Below are 25,008 nucleotides of genomic sequence, written 5' to 3' on the forward strand. Positions count from 1 at the left end.
ATTTACAGTGGGTATGGAAAGTATTCAGACCCCATTACATTTTTCACTCTTTGTTATATTGCAGCCATTTGCTAAAATCATTTAAGTTCATTTTTTTTCCTCATTATTATACACACAGCACCCCATATTGACAGAAAAACACAGAATTGTTGACATTTTTGCACATTTATTAAAAAAGAAAAATTGAAATATCACATGGTCCTAAGTATTCAGACCCTTTGCTCAGTATTTAGTAGAAGCACCCTTTTGATCTAATACAGCCATGAGTCTTTTTGGGAAAGATGCAACAAGTTTTTCACACCTGGATTTGGGTATCCTCTGCCATTCCTCCTTGCAGATCCTCTCCAGTTCTGTCAGTTTGGATGGTAAACGTTGGTGGACAGCCATTTTCAGGTCTCTCCAGAGATGCTCAATTGGGTTTAAGTCAGGGCTCTGGCTGGGCCATTCAAGAACAGTCACGGAGTTGTTGGGAAGCTGTTATTTTAGCTGTGTGCTTAGGGTCATTGTCTTGTTGAAAGGTGAACCTTCGGCCCAGTCTGAGGTCCAGAGCACTCTGGAGAAGGTTTTCGTCCAGGATATCCCTGTACTTGGCCGCATTCATCTTTCCCTCGATTGCAACCAGTCGTCCTGTCCCTGCAGCTGAAAAACACCCCCACAGCATGATGCTGCCACCACCATGCTTCACTGTTGAGACTGTATTGGATAGGTGATGAGCAGTGCCTGGTTTTCTCCACACATACCGCTTAGAATTAAGGCCAAAAAGTTCTATCTTGGTCTCATCAGACCAGAGAATCTTATTTATCACCATCTTGGAGTCCTTCAGGTGTGCTTTCATGTGTCTTGCACTGAGGAGAGGCTTCCGTCGGGCCACTCTGCCATAAAGCCCCGACTGGTGGATGGCTGCAGTGATGGTTGACTTACTACAACTTTCTCCAATCTCCCGACTGCATCTCTGGAGCTCAGCCACAGTGATCTTTGGGTTCTTCTTTACCTCTCTCACCAAGGCTCTTCTCCCCCGATAGCTCAGTTTGGCCGGACGGCCAGCTCTAGGAAGGGTTCTGGTCGTCCCAAACGTCTTCCATTTAAGGATTATGGAGGCCACTGTGCTCTTAGGAACCTTAAGTGCAGCAGATTTTTTTTTTTTAACCTTGGCCAGATCTGTGCCTTGCCACAATTCTGTCTCTGAGCTCTTCAGGCAGTTCCTTTGACCTCATGATTCTCATTAGCTCTGACATGCACTGTGAGCTGTAAGGTCTTATATAGACAGGTGTGTGGCTTTCCTAATCAAGTCCAATCAGTATAATCAAACCCAGCTGGACTCAAATGAAGGTGTAGTACCATCTCAAGGATGATCAGAAGAAATGGACAGCACCTGAGTTAAATATATGAGTGTCACAGCAAAGGGTCTGAATACTTAGGACCATGTGATATTTCAGATTTTCTTTTTTAATAAATGTGCAAAAATGTCAACAATTCTGTGTTTTTCTGTCAATGTGGGGTGCTGTGTGTACAATAATGAGGAAAAAAAATGAACTTAAATGATTTTAGCAAATGGCTGCAATATAAAAAAGAGTGAAAAATTGAAGGGGGTCTGAATACTTTCTGTACCCACTGTACATCAGCTTACTTAGTGTTTGACCTGAATTTCATTTTATCCAGGTGATCTGACTGTGGCAATGCAGTATTCTTTTTAATTCTTCCTCATTTTGGAAGCAAACATGAGGGGAAAAAAACTTTTTTCCCTAACACCTTCTATCAAGAAAGGCAGGGGCTACAACCATTTTCTAGTTTTGTGAAAATGTATTAAAACGGCCCTGTCTTTCCGTTACATGTACCCTAGACTCTTACGTTGTTCTGTTCCTGTTTCTTGGTGCCATCTTTGTATATTTTTGGTAGTTTTCCCCGTTTATTAATCTTGACTGTTCCTAGGTGTCTTGTGCCTTTGTTCCTGGTCACTTGTGTTTGGTTGCACTTCTTCATTTCTCAGTTCGCTATTGTCCTTTGTTTTGGTTTTGATTTGTTTTCATTTAACTCCACTTCTGCATTTAGATACTTCCTCCCTGTAATTCATTCACCATTGTGTACTAAAGTCAGAGTGACCATTGCCAAAATATCTCTCACAGTTACAAATCTCCATGACTCTGGCTTGGCCATCAGTGTCTTCAGGAAGATCCACCACAGGTCCACCTTCCCTCAATCCCGTTTGAGCCACGCTCCTGATTCAGTCAATAGTGGGCAGGCCACTTGGAAAGGTTCCTCAAACATCACTGGTCATACCAAACACGTCAGTCTTCGTATAGGATTCACTCATCACAATTTCCCAAGTTGATTTACCATCTGACTATCAGGCATTCAAAGATGTGTTTAGCCCCCAATGTGCCTCTCACCTTCTTCCAGACCATGTGGACTGTGGACAGATCTATGCTCTGTCACTTCTGGAGCAGAAGACCATGGAGGAATATGTGGAGGAGGCATTGAACCAGGGAATACATCCATCCTTCTACTTCCCCTACTGCTTCGAGTTTCTTTGTGGCCAAGAAAGAGGGAGGTTTGAGTCCCTGCATTGACTTTAGAGCTTTTAACAAGGTACCCAACAAGGTACCCATCGAGTACCAATATCCTCTTCACCTAGTCACCGTAGTTTTGGAGCTACATTGAGGAGTGACAGTGTTCACAAAGCTGGACTTGTGCAGTCCCTAGAACCTTGTCCGGACTACTTTTGTGACCCTCACTGTCCATTATGAATATAATTTTGTCATCATTTACATTGACAACATTCTCATCTATTCCCAGAACAAGACCAAACATTAGCAGCCGGAACATTGTCTGTTCCTCAAACTGGAGAACTGTGAGTTCCACATGTAATCAATTCAGTTTTTTACATATAACATCAGTCCTGAGGGGGTGGAAATTAAAGAGCTGCAATGTTTTGATGCCTCTGCCTCAGGCATTGTAGTCATCCTCACTCAGCAGCATCGGCGCCCGTCCAGGTTAAACCAATGTGCCTTCTTCACCGGTAAATTCTCCTTGGTGGAGCAAAACTATGACATCAGCCAGCAGGAGCTTGTGATCAAGCTGGCGCTAGTGGAGTAGCATCACTGGATGGAAGGTTCCACTTTCTGTTTGTCCTAGTCCTGACTGCGCCATCTCCAAGTCTCCTCGCCACCTTCCAGCAAGCAAACACCCTTCGCTGCCGTTCCTCATCAACCCTGGTCACACCAGGAGGTGGACTTCTTCTTGGATATCCGCTTTTTGCCCTCCATTGTTTGTTCTCCCTTTGTGTTTCCTTGTATGGCTCTCCTTCAGATGATCTCCTGCAAAGACATCTCAGTAACTCACAAGTTAAGTGCTCTCCTTGAATTATCTGTTGATCTACTACTCACCTGTTTTCATTGTACAACAAATCAACAAATATCCCTGCAATTGAGGTCAGTAACATCTGTTATTCCGTAACAATAATATTTGTGATTATAACATTTGTGATCGTAACATTTCAATGTAGCAGAATATGTGGGATAAAATTAACAAAATACTTTCCTCCTTCTTATTTTTTTTTTTTTTGTCACTAAAATGCATGATCAAATATTCTGAAACTTACCACAGGCTTTGTTAGACCTGCCCTAAGAGACAGAATTTTGATTGACTCAGAATAAAAGGTAAAATGACAGTAACATACAAAATAATTGATCTCATGCTTTTTTTAATAACATTAAAAACTGAATGGTCCCACACATTGGTTCTCATTGCTCAGAAACGTTTCCCCAATCTCTTAAGCAGAGTTTCCCAAACAAGAGTTTGTAGGGAGGCTGTTGATGAAAAGCTAGTACAGATTATAAAGTCGCAAAAGGCTGTAATTTGGCCTGATGTGATGTGTTTCAGAATTAAACTTGGCACTGATCATTTACATGCAAGCAGCTCATGATTGGAAATTGCAACAATTCCAGCAAACACAATTTTTTTTTTTTTTTACAAATTTTTGCAATGTTATATTGTGGTTGCAATTCTGTAATGTTACAGCACAATGTTTAAAAACATTTCTAGAAACCTCACTTAAAGGTAAAATAGGTTATACAGGCAAAAAACTAAATAAAACAACAACGACTTTTTTTGTCTCTTCAATTTCTTCTCTTCCGTGTTGTTCACGTTGTAAACACAGTACAGCGCACAACATCAGAACTTCGGCTCAGTATTGCCCAGCTCCTGCGACAGAACCACACGCATGTGTCGTGGTGCTCACGTCAACAGCGTCAGAGACTGACACGGAAAAGAAGAAACTGTTGTTTATTGTTGGCGCACAAAAAGTATTCTCGTCTCTTCGTAAAGTTAAAGTTGAACAACTGAAGTCACATAGTCATATTTTAACAATGTCTTTACTACCTTTCTGGGCCTTGAAAGTGTCAATTACCTTTCAGTAGGGCTGCACAATTAATCGAATTTCTAATCGCGATTACGATTATGGATGCCACGATTACGTAATCGTTCAAAGCCGCGATTACAAATTTATTTTATTTTTTTAAATCCACTTTGCGCGCATTTAGAGCATGTTATGAGAGGCGAATCAAAACTACTTAAGAAAACCCAGCACAATAGGAACTACCAGGCAGTGACGTATGTGTGCGCTGAAATAAAAAGTCTTTCACCTCAGAAAAATGGACGTTCCAACTTCCCCTGTCCTTTCAGCCATTATACTCTACTGTGCTCGTAGCGCACACTCGCACGTGCGCGCGCTGTGTATAAAGTGCAAAGGGAACTACGAGCATGCAACGATACGTTGTAAATTGGTAAGTCACGAAATAAAAGTAAAATACCAATAAATCACGTTACTGGTACGTCGTGTGTTAGCTGAGAAGGATTTGCATGCAGGGATGATTTTCATTTTATTGACCAGGAGCAGTTTCCATGTTTCATTAACAGTTCTTGTTAATATTGTGTTTTCACCATGGTAACTGTCCTTTCAATATTAACCCCAAAATGCCACTTTATTTTCACTTTGTGTTATTTTTTATATTTTAAATGACTGTGGTGGCTCATACCAACATTGTATTAACAAAAGCTAGTTTGGGACTGCTATTTACTAGCTTTAGCATATAGGCCTAATGTTTATTTCTTAGTAGTCTTTACTATTAGTCATATTCTTACAATTTATGTGTATGTTAAGGAGGACAGTGTGTGTGTTCACAATTTAAGTAAACATGTATAATAATATGTATAGGCATGATAATCGTAATTAATAATCGCAATTACAATTTCAAGGGAATAATCGACAATTATGATTTTTGTCATAATCGTGCAGCTCTACCTTGCAGTCTATGTGGGGTCAGAAAGCTCTAGGATTTCATCAAAAATACAAAAATAATTTGTGTTCCGAAGATGAACGAAGGTCTTACGGGGTTTGGAACAAAGGTGAGTAATTAATGACAGAAATTTCAATTTGGGTGAACTAAGCCTTTAAAACATTAACATCCACTCTGACAACTACTTCACATAAAGATATCATATGGCTTCAGAAGACTTGGAATGCAACACGAGTTATTACTTTATTACTGTTTTTGGTCAGTTTTTGCAATAAATACCTATGACTGTACTACTTTTATTTGCCTGTTACGCGTTTTATATTGTTTAGGAGTGGGGTTAGTTGCTCCAAAATATAAAAGTAGCTTATAAATATTTATAAAACCATACTTTTAGAAAGAATTCTGCATCTTGATCTGACACATAAGGCAAACAATTGAAAGCAATGGAGTACCATGCATGTAAACCTGTTGTAGAGCAACACATGAACAGGAATGATGGGTAAATGTTTAGAAAATATTACTAATTATTTCTTTTAATGCTTTTCAAACGCTAAACTTTAAAGAGAAGGAAGGTAAGGAATTCTAGGAGGCCGAGGGCCCTAGACACAACTATCGTTTCACTTCAGAAGACATTGATTAATTTACTGGGATCGTATGGACTACTGTCATGTTCACTTTGTATGGTTTTTGAAGCATCAACTTTGGCGTCCCATAATAGGCTTACATGATATGAAATCACAGATGTGGATTATTTTTCTAAAAATCTTTGCTTGTGAAAAATAGATATACTAAAATGTATTTAAAATACATTTATTTTATGCTAACTATACTTCAAATACATTTAAATATTCATGTACTTAATATAAATACCCTGCAATTGTAGGTTTGGTATACTAAATTAGTATACTTAAAGTATGCTAAATTGGAACAACTAGTGATAAATAGTGATATTAAACACATTTTAGGCTTAATATAAAGAAATGTGCATTGTGCAATAAAAAGGTACTCCAAATAAAGTTTAATTATAATATTTATATAACGTTAGCCTCATAGCATAATTGGCTAAGTCATTTTTTGTTTTTTCTTGTTTTCCAAAGAAATTGAAATATGACTTAGGCAATTATGCTATGAGGCTAACGATAAGTAAGCCTCAAGCGATATGTCAATAAATATGTTCATGGATTTGTAGTAAACTTGGCATGAAATAAATGTATTTTAATTGCATTTTGGTGGTTTTCTTCACTAGGGTATACATCTTGGACAGCATGAGGTTGAGTAAATAATGAGAGAATTTCAATTTTGGGTGGAATATCCCTAATGTTATTATTCACTTGTACTTTGTGAATCCTTACACATCCACCCTGCATGTTTGAGAGTGTATCAGCACGATCAGGTGTCTGGGAATGCATGTGTTGGAGTACTGAGCGGGTCAGTGATGAGCGGCTCATCGAGTGGCTAAGTCTTTTAGTACTACATTCACCATGTTATCATTGTCATGTGGCCTGTCGCAGTGAGGCTCTGTGACTAGAGACTCTTATTCTGTAAAGGGACTCTTATTTTTACACTGGACTGAGAACATACTTGCATACATTCACTTTTCATTCTAACATCATAACACATTATTTGTTTTGCACAAATTTGAACACCAGTTATCACAGATATGTGTGTCACTGATTGTGTATTGTTTAGTGTTGTTCCTGTCCTCACCACACCTTTTTTTCTTCAGTTTAACATTTAGTGAGTCATACATTTCTGTCATAAATGATTTATGTATTGTGTTGTGTTAAGAAGTTAAACAAGATGGGTGATCATGTTAAATGCTTATTGTTTCCATATAACCACTTACATACTATAAATAGTCATACTTACACACTAGAAATGTTTCCTGTCCCAAACAGACAAAATTCAGTCACAGTAAATGCCACCATTTTTGAAGATCTCGACTCATTCCCGCCAATAGAAGGCACAGTTAATTGTTCTCATGTATGAGGGGTGATTGGTGTTCTGTTTAAATCTTGGTTAAACATTAATAATTTAGTTTGTTTTGTTCCCAATGTGTATATATTTTTGTATTATTATAACAGTTTATCTCTTTGTTACTGTTAAATCACTTTTTTTTTTACTTTTTTTCTTTTTCTTAAATTCCTTTATTACCTTTAATTTCGAAATGGTTTAGTCCAAGTAGGAGGGGCTTGGCTTGTTTAAGAGGGCCTCTCAGAATTGTTTGGACGCTAGCTCATAGAGGGAATAGGGTTATAGGTGTTGCTGTGTTTTGGGTCAATTTATTGGCATAGGTTTGTTTGCAAATAACATTGAACATTTTATTTTATTTTTGTTTTGTCTTTTTTGGATTTTCACTGTAAATAACATTTGCACTCTATTGAATTTTTTTTTTTTCTTCTCTCCTTGTAATAAACACTGAACTTTTGACGCCATCATCACGTCACTTAATTTTTACTCCTCCACCTGCCGGTAGATTCAGAGCAGTGGTGCTGCCACTGTTTGAAACATCTTTGGTGCCCTCTGTGTTGCAGTTGGCACACCTCTGTCTCTGTTACATGGCCTATGATAGTATATAAATAAAAACACTGGTTGAAGAAAGAAATTATACATACAGCACAGCACAGTAAGGTTATGTTTTGAAAATGTGACGAGACACACATGAGCATGTTTTAGAGGCAGTTCATTGCAGGCAGTGCAGATGCATAGATCACACCAGTTTTTGGAAGAGTGTAGAACATTTTCTGTGCCCTGTTCCAAGGCAGTGAAGCAATATAGCACGCTTTCGAGTTCCAGGCCAGTCATCTCTCTCAGTATGAATCGTCAAAAGGAAGTTTTCTAACATTTGTGTAGGTTCCAAACCGAATTAATTTAATTAATTTCAAGGACCAGTTTTTTTTTTTTTTTTTTTTTACATAAATCAGGATATCACACACAGGTGATGCATCTGATGCAGTACACTTCTTACTCATGCACCTAAACAAAACTTTCTCTCTCCTCGTTGCATAGATGTTTATCCTCCCACATAATACAACAGCTCCCTCTAGTGGGGATTTCCCATTCGGCGATGTACTGTACTTGACTGAACCGGACAGAACACAATGTTGATTCCAGCTCTGACTCAAACACCAAGGTCGGCAGGGATTTACACGTGCCTACATCCCCAATAAATGCCTCTTTACACGTTTAAGAGAATGAAATGTATGCAAGCAGCAAAGTCTGCCACTTTGAAGAACAAAGTAGCCTACTATTGAAAAGTTACCCTTACAAAAAATAAGTATACTTCAAGTTCATTTTATTAAGTATACTTAAGTAAAGTTCAAGTATATTTTTGAGTATACTTTATGTAGGAAGTATACTAATATCAAGAAGTATATACTAGAAGTATACTTGTAAGTGTACTGTTTCAATACTACTTGAGACTAAATTGGCCCACTTTTTAGTGTAAAAAGTATACTATTAAGTGTACTTTAAGTGTACAGTAGAAAACTTTGAGTACACAACTAGTTTACAACTAAGTTTTTCATTTGTACTGCAACTATACTACAAGTGAACTTATAGGTTTACTGAGTTTAATAATCAAACACTTGTAGCACATTTTTTAGTTTATGAAAGTACACTTTAAAGTAAACTCTCAGTGACCTACTAGTTTAATAGTTTTTATACTGCAAATATACTTGTAAGTTTTCTTTTAGTGAACATATAGTTAGTTTACTATTTATATATATTATTTTTGCACTTTAAGTAGGATATACTACTATGTTCCTATTTAGGTAAGCCTATTCATTTTTTTTTTATACTTGAAATATACCTTTTTCTGTAACTCTTTCCATTTTAAAAATATTTTATTCTAGCTTTACACAAGTCTACACAAAAAATCAGAATAAGAAACATCTGCTTTCTTTATAAATCAATATTTTCAAGCAATGTAAGTTTATAAGACAGTATGTAAAACTACGTAAAAAAAAGTATTTAATAGACTACTCAATCAAAAGAGTAAACACAACTACAAGCCAAGAATACTTAGAATACTTAATTATACTTTGAGTATATCTCGATCAAAAGATTGAGCTCAAGTACAGGTCAAATATACTTACCTTTCTGATAGCAAGTCAAGTATCCTTAAGTGCAATTTCTGACAAATACATAAAGTATACTTTCAGTCTACTTCTTATTTTTAGTTTAAAAAAAAGCACAATGCGCTCGCAGCTGCAAATGACCTAAACCGTGACGTCGACTCCAAATTGGTCTATAGCTGACTTGAATAAACGGAAGAAAAAAGAAAAAAAGTAAGAGGCAAAAGTGAGGAAAATTCCACCATTTTTTATTAGCAGACACTGCAACATCAGAGAGTACATAACAACCTACGGACTTCAATAAATGTCGGAATCACATAGTAAAAAAATTACAATTTGCATGAAAACATTATGATCTTTAATAAGCTGCCATTTTTAATTATCAGTTTGTATTTGGGCCCATCAGGGGTCCGTTTCAATAAGGAGGTTCAACCAACTCTGAGTCAAAATGTGAACTCTTGAGTTGATTTACCCTGAGATGGGAATCCCAGAGTTTCCCTCATTTCAGGGTTAACATACTCAGAGTTTTCGCTAAACTTCCTTTCTGAAACGGGCCTTAGCTCTGTTTTTTTTTTTTTTTTTCTGTTTAATTATTATTCCTCTTATGAATAATACATCAAAATCTAGGGCAAATGGATAAACAGCAAGGAAAAAATGCATGAGGTTAAAAAGTCAATTTCCCCCAGCCATGTATAATCACTTGGAAAAACTTAAAAACAAGTGTGAGGAAGAAGAATGGAGAGCATGTGGAAACAATTTAAGAAAACACTCACTGCATTCTCGCAGAAACAATCACTGCAAATCTACAAGGTGCTCAGTATTTAGCTTCAGTTTGTGCTAAAGATTTGTACTGATACTTATAAAACCATTGATAAAAATATTTCTTTGTTAACAATATGCCTTGGAGGTTGGACAATGACACAACACTTAGGAGTGATGAGAAGTTGCAACGAGAGTGCTGATGGGATGCAATAGTGCTACTCAGACTTTGCTTCCTTTGTTTCTTTGTGAGTCTTTGCGACCTGAGGATGGGTTGAGAAAAATAAAAGGGAGAATAATGAATTTTGCATGTCATAGTATAGCATTGCATTTCATTACACAAAATCAAAGTATAACAGACTCATTAAAAAAATACTGTGACTATACAGTTCTGTGTTGAATGTGTGATATGCAGCAGTGAAATTATAACACCGCACTGACCTTCGCATCTCCATTTTCAGAGTGGTTTTCCTCGTTGGCTGCAGACTCTGAGGACTCCTTGGCCTTCATCTTGGTCTTTTTGTCCTCCTTTTTGACATTGACTGCTTTGTCTTTCTACAGAGGAAGTAAATGATTGGCAGCACATTGTTTTAACTGAACCCATAAACAGAACTTATCCACTGAACATTTGCACGCGTGAAACTTGCTCACATACATTAACAGTACTTTGTTAAAGTACTGAAACATTCTTCTAATGTTAGGTATGGATTTCTATTTACCTTAGCTGTCCTTTTTGATTTGGGTTCAGCCTTCGCAGGATCTGGTCTCTATAAATGAAAAAAAAAGAAGGATTTTATATTCGATTTGGCAGGAAATTTTACATTTACATCATCCACAAAACCAAAAGAAGGTCTGGCTACTATGGTGGCAGTTAGAGAATGCAACTTATTTGCTCAAATTACATATTGTTCAGATTTATCATGCCTTTTACGTGTTTTAGTGTATTGCCATTGGTGGAGAATGACAAATCTGCTCTGATATGGTGATCAGACAACTAGTATATCATCAAATGACCACAGAGAGGTCAAAACTCAGTAGTGCACCTTTAACCAGTCTAGTTGGCATTTTTAAGCATAAACATATCACACACAAACAACATCTGATAATGGCAACATACGTACTGTCGATAACCGTGCAGATCTCCTCTTAGGCTGAAAAAGAGTACAAAGATAAGTAAAATATGCATACATCTATTAATAAAGGAAAACCTTTCAATAAACAATCATATAAACCAAGTGGCATAAAAAGTTTAAATATAAAAATAAATTCACCTCATCCTTTGCAACACCATCTGCTCTCTGTGGATGGAAAAAAAAAAACACATGAGCTCAACAAAACCTTTATTTAGAATTAAATGAATATAGTACAAATAATAATATAATAAAAAATAAAAAATTGCATTACTTTTATTATAATTTTACATTTGCACACATTCAAATGTAAGACCAATAAACATATCCAGTGGCCAGTATAAGTAAACTCATTAGTTCAGCTCAACCATCCCTTATTAATAGCACAACCAACCCCTATATGTGAGCTGTGAGAGGAGGAGCTGACGACAGCGCCATCTTTCGGTACTTGAGCGCCATTACAGCCATCTGCTCACAAGAACAAAGACTATAAAATAATAACACTGTTATTGTCCATTTCAGTGCGTTCTCAATCTTTAGTACTGCACAAGTCATTTTTAGTATAAGTGGATGTTTCGTGATGGGTTTTTGTAAGAGTTTCTTCTTACACAGCATGGCTGACCCCACAGGAAACCAGCAAAACATAGCCTACTTGAGCACGAAATCGCACATACTGTGTAAAATGTAGATATATGCTGTGCGGATTTCAGTGTTACATATTTTTAAAAGTATGCAGATATATATTTAACAAAACAAAGAAATAATAAACCACATAAATATGGCTTATCAATACCGAACAATGCCTCCATGATGTAGGTGTGTGTGTGCGCGCGCGAACGCACAAAAGGATACGTACCTTTCTTTTAGGCATGTTGGATTCCTAAAGAGATTCAGTAAAACACAAGGAAAACTGCAGCTATAGAGGAGAACTCGGCATATACGTGCTCAGCTCAGTACACTTAACACAATAGTAAACAGAGGAACATTAGCAAGGGACTGAATGGGATAAGGGGGGAGCTTAGGCGTGACTGATGTGTAGTTAAACCAATCAGCGCCGAGAGCCAAACATGACAAAGATCCGAGCCGGTATCTCTGAAAAATGTCGACAGTAAGAAAGAAAGACTAAGAATATATTCAAGACTTAAATGTGCCTCTTCATTTGTTTACTTTTTAACGAGGAAAAAACGTTGTGCTTTTGCAATTACAAAGTAGCTTTGCCATTTAGGTATAGTTCAAAATGGCGCCCTGGAATTGTGTCGGGTTAGAGTTTGTTTCTCAAGCCTGCAGATGACAGATTTGCTACAAGCAAAAAAAAAAAAAAAAAAAAAAAAAAAAGGGAAAAAAAAAAAAAAAAAGAGAGAGAGAGAGAGATCAGCGTTCGTGGTTACTAAGTGTGTAGACAGTCAGTTTAGTTGGTTAACAGGGCGTTATAGTTTGTTCTGTCGCACGGTGATAAAATAACATGTTAAAACTGCGAAGCAAGCAAACTAGAACTTTTATTCAGTGCAAATTTCTGCACAGTTCATAGCCTACGTGTCATCTCTACAGATTGTGCAGCATGAACTCAGAAGAATGTGTTTTCCCCCCCACTAAACACCAATATGATTGAACTCTTTGTGTTATCGATAACACGATTCCCATATAGCATAAGCAGAGGTAACGCTCTGAAAGTTCAAAACCGCACACAAGGCAGCACGGCGATGGCTTTGTGTAGTCATTCATGGGTGCTATAACTTTCTCACATTTATTGCTCGTGTTGAGAACGCTGAACATTTCACACCAGTACTGTTTTAATTTGTACTCTATGGAAAACACATTCTAGTTCCTAGATCGACTATTTCTGATAAAGCAGAAAGAGTTCTGCAAGCCATGTTTTGCTGTAGAGGCGGAGAACGAGGAGGGGTAAAAGAAAGAGAAGGGCAATAATGAGCACAGTTCTTAACCGGAATGAACAGATTCTCATCGAGACAGACGGAGTGAATGTGGATTTTTACATCGCTGTTGTGCCGTTAACCTTCCCCCGGAGATTGTTGTTTGCATCCTGTTAGATTTAAGGAATTTGTGATTATGGTGATTAAAGTATACATCGCATCATCCTCCGGATCAACATCGGTAAGAACTTAAGACACAAGATTAATTGAGAACATGCGACATTACAACATTTTACCACAGCAGATAAGCCAAAATACAACAACAATTGTTACCACAGTGAAGTCAATAAATTAACGAGGGATCAAACAGTGTGAGAAAAGTCCACAGTCTTTGTCCTTTTTTTTCTTTTCTTTTCATTTTTTTTTTTATGATGTCGTTGATGACGCATTAAATTAGTTTTACATAGTAACAATAAACGAGTGTGACACAAATAATAAATTTGGGTGGAAATGATGGTTGCCACTAAAATTATTGTATATTATTTTATGAAGTATTATTATTATTAGTCAGACTGAAAACATGTTTATTGATTACTGAAACATCAACATAAATAATGCTCTAAACTATTCTTTTGTTTCCAAGCAAATTTAAAATTTAACAGAGAAAAACACACAACAGTCTAAATATGGTGTTGAAGTTGATAGTTAACCACTTCCTTATTAGTGTGCTGGTAATAGCCACTCCTGCTCGACTACTCAAAAAACAGTGCGCATATAACTAGACTAGAGACTGCACTCAGAAGGGTCCCTGCCAATGGTTTCAATGAGTATGTTTTATTTGCATCTTAACTGTCGAGAAGTTTTAAATAACAGTATTCATTCACACTGTGTAAAATGAGCACGCTAGAGGGGGCTATTCCTCCAGCAGGTGATTTGGCTGGAGCACTTCCTAATTTGGTGAGTTAGCGAAAACTTGTGCTCTAGATACGCTAAGTTATGTAACATTGGAATGACAGTGACACATCTCATGGTCTCGACTAGCTCATGCTCCAGCCACCAGTGGCATGTGTTTTATTTTTTTTATTTTTTTCTTAAATGAGGAGGCAAATGCCACTGCTTTTTATTTTTTTTAGTCCATTAGTCCAAATATTATACCAATTTCATTTGATGTTTACACAGGTTAAGTGTTGCATTTATCTTAGACTAATAACAAGCAACCAATAGCCTACTATATTTCTAACGTTTATATTACCATAGCCTATACTGTTAAGTATACATCTCAATCAATCAATCAAATTTGTTTAAACAGTTTTTACATTTCTTCAAATAAATAACTACAATAATATAGTAACATTTCATATATATTTTATTTCTGAACTGTTGTTTAGCTATTTTTTTTTTACATTTATTTTGGTCACAAATAGCCACAAATGCAGTAACCATAGTAGGGGAGAGCACAACCCAACACTTTTTGACTTTCTCAGTTTGTGTAAATCCACTTTCAGAGAAGCTCAGTATTTCTTTTTTCCCACATTAATTTCCCACATGTCAAGTACAATTATGTGGTTTTGTTTCATTAATACAGTGTATACTTTTTTCTTGATTTTACCCTGAAAGAATGGAAGGGAAATATGACAGCATGCCCCATAGTGGGAACATTGTAACATGGCCATATGACAGCTTAAAATGTTATCCGATCTTATCAAAAAATATACAAGACAAACTAAAATAATTTCTCAATAAAATACAATTATAAACTTTTTCATATAAAATAATGGCATTTTTTTAAATAATGAAAGTAAACTCATTGATAATTAACAATTTCTGAACATTGACTGTCAGTCTTTGTTCATCTTTTTCTCATAGTTTCTCAATAGAATTCATAAAATAAGTTTTTTCTCCAGTTGGCGACTAGAAAATAAATTAAGTTTCGTCTAGCATGTGTGGAAGTATTTAAAACAAGTGTGTTACAACTAGCCCCACGTTAGGTTGTGCCCAGCTCACCCCATACCACAATGTCATGATGTATTTTTAAAATCACCAGGGGAAGCTGAGTGCCTTACTTACAGATCATCATTTCAAGTCATGTCAAGTTTATTTTAAATACGATAAGACAGCGATGATACTGTATTTGATTCCAATCATCAGCTCATCAGCAGAGATTCTACGACCTGATATGGATGGGTCAGTTAAGGGAGACATCCAAAATGTGTACTGTTGGTGTGTTTCCTGGAACAGGGTTGGAAAACAATGGTTGACATTCAGACTGATTTGTGAAGCGTAATAAGCAAATCATATTGCAATAGAAACTATCATGGGACTTAAAGGTGCAATAGGTGGTCTGGAAAATACTAACTTTAGCCTGGTAGCATTGAAAACATTTACGATCCCACCCTACCTGCAAATCACCGTCCAAACCACACCTCCTCCAAAATACATGACAGAAGAGAGACGACCAGAGACAACGTTATCGGATTATATCATGTGTCATTCACCGGTGAGAAAACTTTACAGTACAGTGAGGGAAGAAACAGAAGCGCTTGGTTGCATACACAAGTATGTGATTGTTAAATTACTCCAGTTGACCTGTTGACATAAAGTAAAGAATGCTCTGTATTTCAGCTTTATTCATATGTGATATCAGGACATAGTGGCAACACAGTCAAATTTCACTGAATTATCTGCATAGGGCAAAGTCCGCGGTACATAGAACTGTACTGTCAAACTTGAACTGTAGATACTTGGCACTTGTTGTCGGTTCACATTCAGAAGGAAAGTTATGTTGTTTGCCTGCCATTCTCACTCTGTCTGCAGCGTACGTGAAACGCGCTGATGGCGAATGATGTGTGCGTGAACGGGCTGCGCAGTGGTTTGCAAACACACGTTGACTGACAAGAAACACATGGTATCATTTCATTTCATTTCATGCAATGGGAACGCCATTGGGGTGGTGCTGATTGTCCGAATGCATATAGAATCACACCAATTCATTGGCTCAGCTCAGCGGTGCTCATCACTCACTCTTAATACTGTGAACCCGTTATCTGCTTTCTTCTTCTTCAGAAGTGGTTTATCTGGCCCGTGCTAGTTAAGCGATTTTGTTTTGGATATCCTCTTTTTGTGCTTCAGCGACCACATTTAGTGGAACTTGCTTCATTCTCCTCTCGGTGAAGCACAATGGAGCTGCGTCATTGCCAGCCACCGTCTTCTCATTTCATTGCAAAAGACCACCCGCATGGTAAGTGTGTGAAATGCATGTACGGGAGGTTATTTATGGCTCTTCTGGCTTTCTCCATGATTATTTATGCCGCAGTCCAGAGGCACGCAATGCCGTTTCCTTTGGAATGAAGAATGTTGAATTCACCACGGCTTCTGATTCAATGCTTTTTGGGCCTGCGGCCGACCTTCCCGCCTAGCGACCAAGGAGCAAGGCCTTCTACAGCCTACACTGAGCTTGTGGACGTGCTAACTCGTGCTACTGAGAAGCTTAACATTGAGTGGCCTGACGAGCCTCGCGATTCTCAGTCCTCCAAGCTCGATATTCTTTGAGCGGCCAATCTAATTCGAGCCCCATTAGAAGGAAGCTGCCATTTTTCAGCGATTTTCATTACGGGATCTCAAGACCCTGGAAGCAGCCTTTGTCCGCTCATTTGATTAATGCTGTAGCCCAACCTGGCTGGTTCTGTGGATTAAGGCTATACTTGCATTCCAGCAGTTGAGGACATGCTGGCCACTCACCTTTCACAGATGCTCTTCGAATCAAAATCTGTTATACCAAGCGCCATGCACGCTTCGGGATACAGAGTTAAGTTACCAACACCATCTTCCTGTATTGATGGACGGAGACGGTTCAGGCTATCTCCCCTCAACACCTCTTCCTGCTCAAGCTGCTTCACCTCCGACGGGAGACGCATCTGGCTTTCTCCCCGAGTCGGATGCTCCAGCCTCTACACCAGATCCCAAAATGAGAAAAACCTCCTCATTATTCCTCATGGGCCTCTCTTTGCTGTCAGAGGATGCCTTAGGTCCTCCTCCAGTAACTTTAGCTTTCTGCCCACCACCTCTCGCTGGCAGCCACACAGAAAGTCTGCCGGCCGAGCTCCTACTAGAGCCCATTCCTATGCAACCCTTGTCTTACCACCTGGCAGCATGGAGGCTTCTGCCAGGTGTGTCGCGCTGGGTTCTCCGCACGATTCAATTTGGATACACCCTCCATTTTCATCGCCATCCTCCTTGCTTCGATGGGGTTTACTGTTACGAACAGCACCCTCGAGGCTTCTGTTCTCCAGCAGGAAGTGACGTCGATCCTCCTGAAGGGAGCGATAGAGGAGGTTCCGCCTTCTGACTTTTTCAGCCACTACTTCCTCGTTCCAAAGAAAGACGGGGGTCTGTGCCCCATATTGGACCTATGTCATCCAATTCTTCCCTCTACAAAGTAAAATTCAAGATGTTGACGTTAAAAACTCTCCTGGGCCAGATCCGAACAGGGGACTGGTTTGTTACCGTGGACCTGAAGTTGTACCAATTTGGGTCCTTTCATTTGGTCTGGCTTTGGCTCCGCAGACGTTCTCCAAGTGCTTGGATGCAGCTATGGTGTCGTCCAGTCTCGTCATTTCCTCGACTGCGCCTGGGTATCCAGATCTACTGGCTCCATCGCTGGTGGTTCGCTGACTCTACCCTGGCACCATCGCTCCATCGCTGACTCTACCCTGGCACCTCCCACTATCGGTTCCACCATGGTGTCTCTTCTCTATCTGGGTTCCCACCTGGTTCCTTCTGCCTTAATCACCTCCCTGGCTTCTCCCTCCGTCAGCTCGTCCGTGGTGTCTCTATCTGTCGGCTCCTCCTAGTTTCCACCTGTCTCTGACTCCTCATCCTCCTCCCTCCTCTTTTGGACTATATTGTTACAGTGTGAGGACGTGCCTTTCATGGAGGGCGGTGTAATGTCAGGGTTATGTTCAGTTCTGTTTAGCTTCATTGTGTTTTGGTTTCATTTCTCTGTTCTTGTTTTTTCTGTGTTCCCGTTCATTGCTAGTTTCCATAGTTATTCATTAGTTCCACACCTGTTCTTAGTTCTGTTCTCAATAATTATTTTTGTTCTGTATTTATAGCCCTTAGGTTTCTCTGTTCAGTGTTCCGTCTCGTTTATGTTAATGTGGTTGTTTTACTGTGATTACTCCTGCGATCTCCTGCATGTTTGTTCTCTCTCTTATTCTACTTGTCATTGTGCGCTTTACAGCCACTCGTTACATATTTATTTTAGAAACTAAATAGGGTAAATGTTTATTTCATGCCTTTAAAGCTTTTGAATACAAAGAGGTATTTTCACATAATTGGGTATACATATGTAAGAGCTTAGTCTGAATACATGTAATTTTAATAGGGCAACAATCAACCACAACAATCAAAAACATGAAAAAATACTTTTGGTATTTTGGTATAAAAATAATTTTTTTCAAAATAAAAACAAAACTAGTGCAGGAAAACATGTAAGAGTTCATAGGTCAGTAATTATAAAAAATATAATTTTTGATAATTACTATTTTTGAGGACATCAGAATTGGTGTCCATCAATTTTAATGTGTGTTTTAATCTTCTATTTCCCTCAGATCAAGAAACAGCAACAGGATGTCATGGGCTTCTTGGCAGCCAATAAGATTGAGTTTGAGGAATGTGACATTGCAGCTGATGAAGACAACAGAAAATGGATGCGGGAAAATGTTCCAGATGATTTCCGACCAACCTCAGGGAACCCGTTACCTCCGCAGATCTTCAACGAAGAGAGATATTGTGGGGTGTGTACATATAAGAAATATCACATGTTGGGGTAGTACAGTAGTTCTCAACACTAGTCTAACATTATGGAATATTCTGGGTTAACATAACCTAAAGTCTTTGGACAGTATCTGTGACACGCTGTCAATAACCACAGAAAATATTTTCAACTCATCCCTTTCAAAGCAAAAGCCCTTTAAAGGGGCACTATGCAGGGTTTTCAGTTTGCAAACAAGATTCAAACTTGGCCTCTCCTCTACATGGCCAGAAGCCACGCCCTCTCCCCAGACACAATATATCAGTTGCACACGCAGTTGGCAATATAACAAACAAACAACTGAAAAATTCTTCATAATATCTTCTTTTGTATTTCCCAAAGTTGGGAACAACATTTGGCTGAATAAATTATGACTGGATTTTTTTGGGTTGAACCAATCCTTTAACAACTTGTCACAGATTTAACCCAGACTATTCCTTTAAGAGAAAGTAGTTTACCCGAACTCAACAGATGCCTTTCACGAAGGTGATGAAGCTTTCAAAATGAATCTATTTCTGTAAGTTTCAGTGTTGCGCAGGACACATTTCTGCACAGGTAATTTTCAAATATCAGAAGAACTGCAGTCTTGTGTTTTGACTGGTTTACTCATGCACAGACTCTAAGAATTGAGCAATGCTTTCTCTTGCCATCTGCTCCCTAAATGATGCTTCTGTGCTCCAGAACTATGAGGCATTTTTCGATGCCCGTGAAGACAATGCTGTGTATGCGTTTCTTGGCTTGACTGCGCCCCCAGGTTCAAAGGTAGGTGTTCTGACAGACAAAAGGGTCCTTTATGCCCTCCTCATGTGTACGGTATGTGTCCGCTCTTAGGAATGTTTGAGTGCTAATGTTTAGCCTTACGGACACAGTGTCCCGTCTGATGGCCTTTGCTTCATGGACATGCTCTTCTCTTTCTTCTACTGTACAGAACAGGTTCTCACTGCTAATTTGAACTAATCCGAAGGCTTTCTGTGTTTCTTCATAGGAAGCAGAAGCCCTATCTAAGAAAGGGCAGATGTAATCTAGAGAACCCGCTCCAGCACAGCTGCTGAACTCCTGCACTTTCTGATTTCTGATGATTTTCTTTTCTTTTTCTTATTGGCTCATATCTTTTTTTTTTTTTGCACCCATGAAATTATGTGATGAGGTGGAATTATTTATCCACTCAAGAGCCCTTTTCATTAATTCACTGTTAAATGGCTATTCAACTTGAAATTAATTTCTGTAGCCGTCCAAATAGACACAAGCAAAGATATGTTACGATTTGACAGTTAATTATTTCTCTAATGTTTAAGCAAGTTAATACTTAAATGTACTTGATTATTAATGTGGTTCAAGTTACATCCAATTAGTGCCCATATAGTGCAGTGATAGTTTGCTTTTTTGTGTGTTTAAATATTCTTTTTAGTATCTTGTATTTTTAGTAAAATGGATCTTTACTTTTTTAAATATTTTTTTTATAATTGATTTATGTGCATATTTCATACTGCATGTTTTGCCTCAAGTATATCCTCCATGTCTTAATAGAGTACTTGTTTCTATTTTTAAGTCTTAAAACAAGAGAGAAATATAACAGGCCTCCTACTTGTAACACCGCTAGTCATTCTTTCAAATCCTAATCTCATGCTTTCATTACAGTTGTACATATTTTCTTTTTCAAGATTATTGTAACATGTAATAAGAACATTTGATATGAATGTATACTGTAGTGAATCTTTTTAGATCTACAGTAATTTGGCAGTCTCTATGGTAAGGCCTTTGTTTACATTATTACATGGCATAATGTATTGTACAGTGCCTGTATTTTATATAACAGTTATCTGCCATCTGTCTCTCTCCATCTGATGCATCAGTTTTTACCATCACTTTGGTACTAATTTCAGAATCTTGATGTCATTTTTCAGAGCTCTAGACATAAAACCCAAAAGTCCTCAGCTGTAATAGGCTGTACAACATTGCATTGTGATTTCATTTATTTAAAGAAGCATTGCACTTGCAGAATCATTTGTTTATCATCATGAAATACCATAGAAACATTAGTTTATCTCGATTGCTTACACAGTTCATTAATCAATTTACCATTTTGACTGTCATGTCAAAAATCGAATATTTTTGTCATATATTATTCTCTTTTGTCAGAATCAAACTTTGGCTTCAAATGACACTCAAATCATAAAAAATACACAGACTACTTTCCTGCCCAGTTAACGTCAGTGAGATTAATCCGTAACAATGTGACAAAAATCTCTTATTGGGAATCAGTAATTATTTTACAACTCATTGTCTATTACAGTATACAACATAAATAAATGCAGATACAGTAAAATACATCAATAAGCTTTAGGAAAAACATTTTCATTACACTATACAGTAGATGAAAAGAAGAAAAGTTAAAATACCACAGAATATGAACCTGGTATGCAACACAATGCAGTATACTGTGAATTACAGTACAGTAAAAGATTTTTTTGAATAAATAAATGCAGCATTCTCTGCATCTTTGGCCAAATTTCTTTACAGTATACAGTACTATAGAAGAAATTTTCTGACAAAAGACTTTTTCTACCTCGTCGTCTCTCAATTCTGCAAAAATACAGGACGTAAAAAATGTGTTAAACGTTTTGAGAAATGTGTGTTTTGAGAGCTGGATGAATGGTTTGGGAAATTGTGCCAACTGAATCAGTTACAGTGTTAGCAATCGAGGAAAAACTAATTCAGTTCACCCAAACACAAGATACTGATAGTTTCACTGTATAGTTGTTTGTACAATCATTAAATATTGTTGTACAATATATGTGATAGATATTTCATAATGGTTCTATAAATACATCACTGTAAAATAACTAGTAAAGAAAATATTACAGAATATTACAGTATTGATGAAAACAATCAAATTCCAACATAGGTTCAATTTCCTTGAATCAAAGAAAAAAGTAACTTAAGTACTTAAGTACAATAAAACGTGAGCTGCAGTGTTCCTCACATGGCTTACTTTTAAAAGCAAAATTGATAACTGTAATCTGTTGGTTACACATACAGACATCTATTGAAGCTGTATCTACAGCAATCTATAGATGTACCAAATGATTGATCGATTGATTGATTAACCTTTAAGATCAGTTGGATATGACTGACCGAATTAAACTGAACGAAAAAAAAGAGAGATGCAAATAAAATGTTTGATAGAATTACTGTAGTGGATATATTGTACTTACATAATTGATAAAAATTTGCTCAAATCAAAGTGCATTTATCTGATTATCTGTTGTTGCGTGATTGAGTTTTGAAAATTCACCACTTGCTTGTGAAAATAGTACCAAAGCGATAAAAAAGTATAAGACAACAATGTCAGTGGAAAAAAACGAGAAGGGTTTTGCTATTTTCAGTTTGTTTTCTTTATAATTGCAGACTAATGAATAGTACACAGAATACTGCATACAAATATAGTAAAAAAAATTATATGTATGGTACAATACATAATATACAAAAATAAATGTTTTAAACTGTTAATGGATGACTGAATTTTATTACCTGGATGCAATCTCTTATGCTCATTTTAACTGAAAGACCTGATGAAATACATTTTGATGTTGACTCACTTCAGTGTAAACTATACTACACTTCACTATATTCTACAGTATGATAGCAAATGACAGAGAAACACATTTTACAGGGATTTGCTTTTAAATACTTTTTAAAAGATATTTTTAAAGAAAGGCAAAATACTCAAATTTCAGAGTAGAGTAGTGTAGTGTAGTTTAGGTTTGTAGTGTAGCAGTTCTTCAGCAGCAGTGTTAGCATGTCGTCCTTAAAGAATCTTAACCCAAAGTTCTGTGTACATGAAGACAAAAGGGCTACATACAATAGAAAACTGTTAGGACCTCCCACAGGAGATTGATCTACACTGAAATCTACTCTGAGCAATGTTGTTTCTTTGTCATTCACACCCATCAGTTTCTATGGGCCATACATATGTATGGGCCATTTGGTTCACACCTTTACAGACACAGAGTTGATTGCATCTTGAGACATAACAATGTATATGCAGACACAGTAATTTAACTATTACCATAAGCCGATAACAATGTCCATGATATTTATATTTTTTCTAATTTGTCATTTAGGTATATTTACACAGACTGTTTAATGCAGCTGGCATGAATGCATTTACACTGGAATTACAATTGCACAAAGCAGTGGTTCCCAACCCTGTTCCTGGAGGCACTAGGGGTGCGTCTCAATCAGTTCCCTAGCTCCCAAAGGTGTGGACGAATTCGGGAATTGGTTTGAGGGCTCAAACCCCTGCCCTTTTTAAAAATGATTCAAAAGTGCCCCCCTCATATTTAATGATAATATTGTGGTCAATAAAACAAAAATAGGATACATTTGATTATAATTAACATGACAACCCAGCCAACATGTCCACGTGGGCCCCACATGGGTTTTCTCAGGGTTAAATGGGTGTCATGTGGGCATGGGCTCAAATTGGGCACTTTGATGGGGTTATTATGGGCCCCAGTTTGGTTTAGGTTGTGGGCTCCAGTTAGGCTGCCCATTATCGTTTATTTGCGGGTTTCTTTTGGGCCCCAATTGGGCTATATTAGACTAAATTTGAATTACTGAATCTGGTTTGTATTTGTTTAAAAAGTAACTGCCATAATTGTGTATTAAAAATGAAAAACATTTTCAAATATTTGACTAAGTTTATTTTATTTGATATAATAATACAAAATGCACAGCATGTTTGTCAAATAATATTTTTGTGTAAGTTTCATGGCCTTATAAAACACTTTTTTAATGTATGTGTGCAAAAAATTTGCTTAAAACAATATTGTCTAATAATATATCTAAGAGCAAAAAAAAAAAAAAAAAAAAAAAAAAACCCTAACGGTCTCCTCTCTCCTGGCAACAAGTTTCCAGAACATCACCGTCAAATATCTCCTGTTTAACTCTACCAAGGTAAGATATGTATATGTTTTATTTTGTATTAACTTAGTTTTACTTAAGATTTTATAAAACGGAATCAATAGAGCTAACATTTAACGAACTTTAACAAAGGTTAGCCAGCCGAGATCGAACAACTAGCCTACAGAAGCTAGGCTAACTAAAATGAAGTTAATCAGCAAATTTTATATAATAAAGTGTGTGTGCCGACTTTTCACCCTTTTACACACTTACCATATTTTTCATAATCGTTCGGTCTCATAATAATGACCGAGGCAGTATATCGTGCAAGAATGCTTCATTGCTCTTCTAGGCTTTTCTGTGCTTCACAGCCGGTGTGAACCCGGCTTAAAGTCACATAAAATAATGCATACTACTTGTAAAATCGTTAAATCAGTCTTTTAACTGATTGTTATAATATTGCTAGATCTCATGCTAGAAATCTTCACAGATTTAATGTCTTCTTTTCTCATCAGTTGATTTCATCTAAGGCTGTGGCTGAAGTCAGTTGTAGTTCTTGTGTTTCTGCTCGTCTCTTTTTCTGTTATCTTCTTTCCTTCAGTGATTCTGCTTGTTAACAGGCTTATTAAGGCTGAAATGACTCCATATTTAATATACACAGACTTTGTGGCTCAGATAAGGTCCAGTTCTGGTTTATTTCTTTGCTCTAGGCATTGCTATGGCCTGCTTGTGGCCCAGATCTGGCAAACAGGAGCGGTCCGCCCAAGTGCCATCATTCCACACTGCATGTGGGCCAGATCCGCATTCCACAAGTGCCAGATGTGGGCTGGATCTAGGCCGAAACAATGTTGCTATCTGGGGTCGCCGCCTTGGAAGGAGCAGGCAAAGTGTGTGTGGTCCAAACACACAAGATGGAGGTTTCCATCACAGGAAGCACAGCAAATGGTGGAATGACCTCTGAGACCACTGTACATGGGATTTCCAAACTTGGAAGCTCTGAGACCACTGAACTTAAGTTACATGACCGAGTGGCTGTCCACATCCTCCTCCACCTAACCCAATGTGAAGGAGGAACTTCTCATTGAGAGCACCATCTCAACAAAATCCATAAATCTCCCTCGAGGACCATAAATGAAAAAAAAAGGATTTTTTTAGTGTTTT

The 25,008-nt window shown here is 37.5% G+C and overlaps 2 protein-coding genes across 2 annotated transcripts; one reads left to right on the top strand and one right to left on the bottom strand.

Moving 5' to 3' along the window:
* Positions 1-9,597: 9,597 nt before the first annotated feature.
* Positions 9,598-12,562, bottom strand: hmgn6 (high mobility group nucleosome binding domain 6). Its single transcript, XM_084431283.1, has 6 exons — positions 12,116-12,562; positions 11,401-11,427; positions 11,251-11,280; positions 10,849-10,896; positions 10,571-10,684; positions 9,598-10,392 (listed from the first exon to the last, which is right to left on the bottom strand). Exons 1-6 carry the CDS (start codon positions 12,128-12,130, stop codon positions 10,348-10,350), a joined length of 279 nt encoding a protein of 92 aa, XP_084287409.1. The 5' UTR covers positions 12,131-12,562; the 3' UTR covers positions 9,598-10,347.
* A 391-nt stretch (positions 12,563-12,953) lies between these two features.
* On the top strand, positions 12,954-20,897 carry sh3bgrl (SH3 domain binding glutamate-rich protein like). Its single transcript, XM_084431282.1, has 4 exons — positions 12,954-13,371; positions 18,740-18,925; positions 19,624-19,704; positions 19,928-20,897. Exons 1-4 carry the CDS (start codon positions 13,327-13,329, stop codon positions 19,961-19,963), a joined length of 348 nt encoding a protein of 115 aa, XP_084287408.1. The 5' UTR covers positions 12,954-13,326; the 3' UTR covers positions 19,964-20,897.
* Positions 20,898-25,008: the final 4,111 nt, after the last annotated feature.

The sequence above is a fragment of the Rutilus rutilus genome, assembly GCF_951802725.1.
Source record: "Rutilus rutilus genome assembly, chromosome: 14".
NCBI classification, from domain to species: Eukaryota; Metazoa; Chordata; class Actinopteri; order Cypriniformes; family Leuciscidae; genus Rutilus; species Rutilus rutilus.